The following is an 8,556-nucleotide window of genomic DNA, read 5'->3' on the forward strand; positions in this document are numbered from 1 at the left end:
TGGCACTTGGAACTCGGACTTCTAGCCTCCTGAACTGTAAGAGAATAAACTCCTGTTTGTTAAGGCCATCCCATTTGTGGTATATTCCTGTCAGAGTGGCACTAGGTAACCGGAACAGTCTATGATCTATTTTGAGTTAATTTTGTGAAAGGTAAGGTCAGAGTCCAGGTTCATCTTTTGCATGTGTGTGTCAGTTGTCCCAGCATGATTTGTTGAAAAGACTAGCCTTTCTTTCTTTCTTTAAATTGTGATTTGGGTGAAAATTTACAGAGCAAATTCATTTACCATTCAACAGTTCATTCACATTTTGTTTCATGACATTGATTGCAATCCCCATAATGTAACAGCTCTCTTTCCACTTCCTCCATGTGGTTATCTTTTCCCTGTGTTGTCCTTTCCTACTACTTGTGGTAGTTAAGGTTGTGTGTCAACTTGGCTCGGCAGTGGGTTTGAGTGGCTGGGCAGCTGGAGGTAGTTATTCCCCATATTGAGACTGGTAATCAACTCCATGACGGAATCTGCTGTTAGCAGCTTCTTAGCTGCCTTTGGGCATGCTTCCAGTATATAAGAAGCTTTGAGAAAGGTCTCCGAGGTTTTGGCACATTTGGATCCTATATTTGGTCAAGTCTTCATAACCAGTGTCCTGCCAATCTTGGCATTGTTCCTGGACTTGAACCAGTAGCCTGCTGTGTTGTCTACCGATGTTGAGATTGTGCCATTTTACCTGCTGACCTTGGGTTTGTCAGCCACAGCTGCCAGCAGCTGTCTGAGTTAGGGGACACCTCTAGCTCCAGTGGACCTGGAATAATAGGCAGAGAGCCGAAGCCCAAGGTTGAGGGGTCTTCACACAGCCCTAGAGCTGACACTCTGAATTTGCACCTCTAGCCTCCTAAACTGTAAGAAAATAAATTCCTGTTTGTTGAAACCATCCACTGTGGTATTTCTGTTATAGCAGCACCAAAGAACCAAGATACTATGCATTCCTGCCCTCTGGTATCTCCCTGTGTGGACACTGCCCTTCTTATCTCCCATGGTTGATTGTTCTCAGGAGTGTCCTTACCTGGTGTAAATGTTCACCTTATTGGTGTAGTGCCTAAGGCATTTGACTGTTAACCAGAAGGCTGGTGGTTCAAACCCACCAGCCACTCCTCGGAAGGAAGACTGGGCAATCTATTTCCGTAGTGCTACCACCTTGGAAAACCAAGGAAGTGTTACTATGAGTTGCATGTGACTTGACGGCAGTGTGTTTGGTTTGGTATCGTTTGGTTAGAAGCTACGGGAATGAGTTCAATTCTAGGCTCAAAGGATGACTAGGGGCCATAGTCTTAGAGGTTTCACCAGTCTCTGTTAGACCAATAAGCCTGGTCATTTTTATGTCTGAGTTTTGTTCTACGTTTTTCTCCCACTCTATCCAGGATCTCCTATTCTGACCCCTTTTCCGAGTGGTTGACAGTAGTAGCCAGGCACCATCTAGTTCTTCTGGTCTCAGGGTCAAGTAGGCTAAGGTTCGCATGGTCTAGTCCCGTGGACTAATTATTTCCATGCATCTTTGATTTTCTTCATTCTTCTTTGCTCTGGAGAGACCAATTGCTCCATCTTAGTTGGCTGCCAGCAAGCTTTTAAGACCCCAGTTGCTATTTACCTAAGTAGGATATGTTGTTTGTTGTTGTTATGTGATGTTGAGTCGGACCCGACTCACAGCAACCCCTCCTTGGGTTTCCGAGGCAGTATCACTATGGAAGTAGATTGGCCCATCTTCCTTCCAAGGAGTGGCTAGTGGGTTTGAACTCCCAGCCTTCTGGTTAGCAGTCAAGTGCCTTAGGCACTACGCTACCAGAGCTCCTAAGTAGGATATAGAACAATATTTTTGTGTGGTATGTTATGCCAGTGGAGCTCGATGTCCCCCACAGCCATGGTCTCAAGCCCATAGGCCCAGTGACTCACTCCCTTCAGGTGTTTGACTGCGACTAAAGTTATCATAACTTTACCCCATTTGCTCTATTATATATATATATGGACATTCTTATAGCACATACAAGTATCTATGTAGAAATACCCTCTGCCAAACTTATATATGGTCATGGGCATATTCCCTTTTGCCTACCCACATTCTGATTATTAATGCATGTTTGCAGCTATTCTCACTTTGAGTCATGCCACATCAGCAAATGAAGGTCCCAAAAGCTTTAGTCCATTGATGTCATTAAGGTCAACTCTACTTTGAGGATGCAGCTCTTCCCTAGTCCTGTTTGGAGTGCCTCCCACTGTATACTGAGCTAACCAAGATTATAACTCAGCAGCCGAGAGTGCTGGGGACAGGGAAGAAAAGAGCTAAGTCTTCATCTTCTCTAGTGGAATCAACAGATTATGACTAAAATGGACAAGTCAAGATGTAGTCATACAAGTGTGTTATTTAGAGACATGAAGGTAAATACCAAAATAACCAGGTAAAAGCAGCTGCCTCTGGGGGGGGGGGGAGAAGTAGGGGTAGGAGGACTATCTGTTTACTAACAGACCACATGGAAATACTTGACTCCTTAATTAATTTTGCCAAGTAGGAAGTAGGTTTACCAGTAGTACAAACAGTTAAGTGCTCAACTACTAGGCAAAAGGTTTGTGGTTTGAACTAACCCAAATGCACCTCGAAGGACAGGCCTGGCGAGTTCTCTTAGAAAGCTCACAGCCTTGAAAACCACAAGGAGCACAGCTCTACTGAGCACAGGCAGGGTTGCTGTGAGCTGGAATGGAGTCACTGGCAACAGGGCCCTAACTGAGATTTCTGGGACTTTTGGGGCTCAGGCCACATCCTCATCAACCCCACTGCTTCTGCATTTGAATGTCTGAGTCACATCCAGCCAGTCATGGGGTTCAGCACTTGTATGTCTGAGACTCCAGAAAGAAACACCATCAGGTATTTGGCCATCCTCTCCCCTCACAGCAGCAAAGCCCAAATTCCCAATTTTCCAACGCAAAGCATCAAAGCTCAGTGAGCACCATCTTACAGAGGCCTCTTATTCAAACACTTTAACAGGTATCCATTACTGCTCCCATTTTACAGATGGCGATAGGGAAGTTTTGAACGGCTCAAGGTCACAGAGCTAATGGGAGGTAGAGATTCAGATTCAGGTGTTTCTGGGAACCCACCACCTCAGTGTCCCCACCTTGTCTCCCAGCAGTTCTCTCTGAATTCCCTGGACCTTGGTCAGAAAGGCGAGCCTTGTGGGGTGAGGGGGTTGAGTGGAGGCCCACACAGGTAACTCGCTCAGGGTGCTCAGGCTGCGTGGAGGCAGCACTGCCAGGCCAGGGTAAGGAGAGAGGCAGCACCCGGAAGGTCAGCTGCCTGAGCTGGTCTCCACCCTGGGTGGCCTTGGACACATTTCTTTCTGGAGGGAACACTACTTTCTTCACAGGTGGTTGTGAAGATCAGTTAGGTTGGTGCATGGAGCTGGGGCCTGGACTACTGCTCTGTTTGAGTGACAGCCTTGCAGCCCTCCCTGTGCAGAGGCCCTAGCTACGGCTCTACCAGCTGCCTTGTGGGTGGGGAGACCCTGAGAGGGAAGGCAGCTTCCCAGAGGTATAGGAACAGAGTGGGGAGGGGGTTAATGTTATTGGGATTGAGGTCAGGTGGAGTCCAGAGAGGGGCTGAAGTACCTGATGAAGTTAATGGCAAGGATCCTTGGTCCCTCTCCCATTCTATCAGAGTTCCAGAAATCACTCCCTACTCGGCATCTGGCTCCAAAGAGGCTGCCAAGGGCAGGGACAGATTCCAACACATTCCCAAGCCTCCAGGGATTACCCACCCATGGCCCTACCCATAGGCTGGCTGGGAGGGGCTAGTGACTGCAGCTTTTCTGAAATCAGTTTTTTCAGATCAGTTGGGAAGGTGCTCTTTTCTCCCCCCAGAGCCTCAGTCCAGATGGGTGGGAGGAGCACCCAGGGCTGCAGCTTCAGTACCTTGGAGAGGGGACTGGGCTGGGCCAAAGGCGCAGTTCCCAACCACTTTTAATTTCGTTAGTAATTGGCAGAGGGCACTCAAGAGGGTGAGCAGGCACTGTTGAGCTCAGCTATGCCTGCATCACCCCCAAGGTGATGTCTCCCGGCAGGCCCCAAGGTCAGCTTCTGCATCTTCCCTGGAGTCTGAGAACACCCAGAACTTGTCAACCCCATGCCTTGACTCCTCAGGGTATGTTACTCCCCGACCTTGCCTGGGGCTTGGTGAAGGAACACCCAGTCACCTTCCCAGGACAGATCTGGGTCTGGAGGTTTGGTTTGGTTTGATTGCTTCCCTCAATGCCAGATTACACAGGGAGCAGCCAGCCTGCCTAAAATCCCTGCTCCTCCAGTCAGACTTGCAGGCTGGGAGCCAGACACTCAAACCCACAGCAGAGCCCAACAATGGCCGGTATAGCCTTTGCTCAGGCTCAGTCAAGGTCAGGGACACATGATCCAGTACTTTGTTATAAATACACGTTGTTTGGTGAGTGAAGGGCAACAGAAGGCAGAGAAGGCGCTGTACACAGCTGGTATAGGCTTGGAGGCTGGACGCCACATGGAGAGAGAGTAAGACAGACAGTTCACCCAGCAGGGCAGGCCGGGCAGCATTGTGGGGCCAGTAACACTTGGTTGGTTGGTGAGAGCCCGCAGAGAGTCTTGTGCGGGGCTATGGGGGCCCGGGCCCCCTGGGGCTCCCTGGTCCGAGGTTTTTGGGTAGTGACGGCGGCGGCAGCAACAGCTCCAGACTCAGCTCACATCATTCAGGGCCTGGTGGGACACTGGAGTTAGGGGGATGCTGGGTTGTGTGGGGCCAAGGCTGCCCTTTGGAAGCCAGGGTCCCCACCACACGCCCCAGGACCGTTTACCTTGCGGGCAAACTCGGGCAGCACGAAGGCCGCCCGGTGGACATCTGAGTTGTAGTACTTCAGTTGCCTCTGCTCCACCTGCGTCTGTGTCAGCTGCTGCACTGGCTCCCGGAAGTTGGTGCTCTGGACGCATCAGGGAAGAGGGGACGGGGCATCAAGGGAGGGTGCTCTGTGCCCAGCCCCCCCCCCCAACTCTGGCAGCCCTCAGCTCACTGGGTTCTTGCTGCACAGCATGAAGCCGATCTGGCCGCTGGGGTAGGTGGGGATGGTGCAGTAGGCGTAGGCCACCACGGGGAAGAGTGACTTGCAGAACTGCCGCATCTCTTTGATGAGGTCCAGGTGCAGCCATTGGCACTCACCTGAGGGGAGGGGGACTGAGTCAGCATGAGTGGGTGGGGCTGGCCGCTCCCACCCCACACTGCCTAGTTCCCTGAGGCTGGGCTCACCCTGGCAACAGAGAATGCCATCTTCCTTGAGGGCAGTCTTCATGAGCTGGTAATAGGATTCCTTAAAGAGGCTCTCAGCAGGGCCTATGGGGAAGGAGAGACAGGCACAGTGAACACACCCTGGCAAGGCCTCCTGAACCTGACCCTGTGAGCGCCTAGGCTGCCGTCACTCCACCGAGCAGACCCACTGTCATCATATAGCACTGACCCACAACAGCTCCATGGCAGGGCTGGGATTTGAACCCAGGTCTGTATACTTTGGAAAGTGACCTTGAGGATGGTACCTCTGAGGGGTACAAGGATCTACTGCCCCTGTGCAGAGTACCCCATATTTTAACCCCATACTGAAGTGGAGGAACCCATACCTTGGTTCAGGACTAGAGCTCACCCCAGCCCAATGCTGACCTGACAGAGCAGAGGTGGTTGAAGAGGAAACTGGGGCCTCAGTGGACAAAGCCAGAGCCCTACTCTCCTCCAGGTCTCCCCTACTATCCTAAGCTGTGTTGCGGGGGGTGGGGGTGCTGAGGGGTGAATAGTGCAGCGCTCCTCTACAAAACTGAGTAGGAGCCCTGGAGTAGGAGGCTGGCTAGCAGTTGCCAGAGGGCCCTGGGGCCCAGTCTTTGCTTACCCATGGGGTCTGAGGAGTCAGTGATGATTACATCGAAGGCATCCTGGTTCTGTTTCATGAACTCAAAACCGTCGCCCACATGGAGGGTCAGCTTTGAGCTGGAGTAGCCAACAGCCATGCCTGGCAAGAACTTTTTAGAGACTTGGATGACATCCTGGTGGGAAGGGAGGGGACAGAGGCTCAGGACCAGCATCTTGCCCTGAGCAGAGCTCAGCACCAGCCTGGGCTAGGGGACTGGAGCTCTGGAGCCAGACAAGAGTTGAATGGGACCCCCAGCTGTACCCCTCATAGCTGGGTCACCTTGGGAACCTCAGTTTCCACATGTGTAAAATGGGGAGAACTCTGGTACCTCCCTCAACACCTCATCATGCCCTGGCTCCTGCCAGCCTCTGGCCTCATTTCCTGCCACAAACCAAACCTCCCCACCTAAGCAGCTTTCTGATTAGCTCCTATTTCAGGGCATTGCAATCACAGGCTTCCTGCCAGGAGAACCCTCCCCTGCCAGTTTCTCACTCAGGTCTCAGAGGCCTGCCCTGACCATCCCCACTCTTTAGCCTGTTCCCTTTTATCTCATCATGCCTTTATCAGATCACCTTGAAGTTTCTTCTTAATTAACAGTATCCAGCTCCAGGGGCCAGGGGCTGAGCCCAATAGTATTCCCAGCCCCTAGAGCAATGCCTGCATATAGTAGTTGCTCTAAAAATGTGCTCAGTACAAGGGCAGATGCATGCACAGTTGTGAAGGTCCCTGCAGCCAGCCTGGGCCTAAGGATTAAATTAGTTCCCATTACTAGGAACTAGCACTGCCAGCACCCCTGCTAAGTGCTAGGCTCTTGGCTGCCTTGACTTTCCTTCTGAATCTTCCTAACATCTTTTTTTCAGATAAGGAAATAGGCCTAGAAATGTTGAGCAACTTGCCCAAGGGCACAAAGCAATTAGGGCAGAGTTGGTCTCTGAATGGCTGTGCTGGAATTAAGGAGCTGCTGCTACTGATAGAAAGAGCTTTGGTTGCATAGTGCCTTAGGCATTTAACTGCAAACCAGAAAGTTGGTGGTTCTAAACCCACCAGCCACTCCCTGGAAGGAAGACTAGGCAATTTACCTCCCTAAAGATTTACCACCTTGGAAACCCAAAGAGGGTTGCTATGAGTCAGAATCGACTTGATGGCAGTTAGTTTGGTTTGATTTTTGGTTGCTACTGACAGGAAAGGGCATGACTGGCAGCACTGGAAGAGGCTCCCAGACTAGCGCCCTGCTCTGTGCACGTACCTCATCAATTTCACACTGGACCACAGCCTCCACAGAAGGGTGCTTCACCACTTCCCGCAGGACACCCCCATCTCCGCCCCCGATGATCAGCACCTGGTGGGGAGGAGGACAGTGAAGGGCAGGGGCTGAGGAGACACCAGCCCCACCTTCCAGGGTGCAGCAGGACTTGGTGGTCAGATCAACACACACAGAACCATCTGGGACAAGGACCCCAGTTCTTCAGGGTCTATCTGTCTTAGGAACATGGCACTGGTGCCCCCTGTTCCTGTTAGCTCCTCTTGAGGCTACACCTGAAACTTCAGGCCTCAGCCTGAACTGTGTGCTTCTCAAAGACTGTGTCAGCCTTGTCCCTAAAAAGTAGACACGCTTTTTATTCCCCGTCCTCAGCAGCAGTATCTCTCTCAGTCATTGAGGCAGCACCATGGACTGAGCACTGTCAGAGTCCTGGAGTGACACTTTGGAGTCAGCTCTGTTCTGCAGGACACTGGTCACTGGGCTCGGGGATGAGGTCACCTCCCCGGGCTTGCAGACCCTGCCCCTGGTGGCAGGCAATGAGGGGTGGGGTGCAGAATACCTTGCGTGGGTTGGGGTGGCTGCAGAGGGGCAGGTTGGCAATCATCTCCTGGTAGGAAAACTCATCCCTCTCGGTGCACTGGATGACGCCGTCCAACACCAGCACATTGCCATAGGTCTTACTGCAGGCAGGGCAAGCAGGGTAGGTGACCCGACCTGCCCTCTGTGTGGGAAGGTCTCCTCCACCCCCCCAAGAGGTCCCAGGAATGAGTGCTGGGGGTGACACGTGGCGGCAGATCTGCAGGCAGGCAGGCCGGCTGGGCGGGGGCTGGGGTTGGGCTCTGGGTCTCCGCCTGCTCTGACGTGTCCCCAGACTGACACGTGGAGCTCGCACTCCAGGGAGGGGGCAGACTCAGGACCCCTCCCTGCCCAAGGGGTCCGCCTGAAACGCTGGCCCCCAGTTGGAGAGAATGGATGTGACATGGGGAAGGGACTGAGTGAGAAGGGCCTAGTTCACAGCAACTTCTGACAGTTTTGCAGGGGGAGGGTCGGGGACACAAGCTGCTCAGGGGGGATCCGGCAGGAAAAGGGGAGGGCATCAGGGCAGGAAGGGGTCCTAGCTTGGAGGGAGGCCCAGCGGGAGAGGGCAGCGAAGATTTGAGTCGGAGGGACAAGGGATGCGGGCCGGGCCGGAGGCGGTACCTGCGGAAGACAAGGATGTCCTGGTACCGCGAGCGCTGATGGTGCAGCAGCTGCTCCACCTGCAGCGACAAGGCCTGACCCGGCCATAGGCTGCAGGTCTCGCGGAACCAGCCCTCGCGGATGGCGGCGGGGCCGGGGGCA

The 8,556-nt window shown here is 52.8% G+C and overlaps 1 protein-coding gene across 1 annotated transcript in view; it reads right to left on the reverse strand.

Annotated features, from left to right (window-relative positions):
• Nucleotides 1-4,740: 4,740 nt before the first annotated feature.
• Nucleotides 4,741-8,556, reverse strand: part of SRM (spermidine synthase) — a 4,440-nt gene continuing 624 nt past the window's right edge. The window contains exons 3-10 of the mRNA XM_007942664.1: nucleotides 8,416-8,554; nucleotides 7,775-7,895; nucleotides 7,201-7,293; nucleotides 5,934-6,087; nucleotides 5,306-5,389; nucleotides 5,073-5,218; nucleotides 4,860-4,982; nucleotides 4,741-4,761 (exon numbers count right to left, since the gene is read on the reverse strand). Of these exons, the coding sequence (XP_007940855.1) occupies nucleotides 4,741-4,761; nucleotides 4,860-4,982; nucleotides 5,073-5,218; nucleotides 5,306-5,389; nucleotides 5,934-6,087; nucleotides 7,201-7,293; nucleotides 7,775-7,895; nucleotides 8,416-8,554 (881 nt within the window). The remainder of the gene's footprint in view (nucleotides 4,762-4,859; nucleotides 4,983-5,072; nucleotides 5,219-5,305; nucleotides 5,390-5,933; nucleotides 6,088-7,200; nucleotides 7,294-7,774; nucleotides 7,896-8,415; nucleotides 8,555-8,556) is intronic.

Source organism: Orycteropus afer, unplaced genomic scaffold (genome assembly GCF_000298275.1).
Source record: "Orycteropus afer afer isolate SDZICR_OR568_19922 unplaced genomic scaffold, OryAfe1.0 scaffold00094, whole genome shotgun sequence".
In the NCBI taxonomy this organism is placed as follows: domain Eukaryota; kingdom Metazoa; phylum Chordata; class Mammalia; order Tubulidentata; family Orycteropodidae; genus Orycteropus; species Orycteropus afer.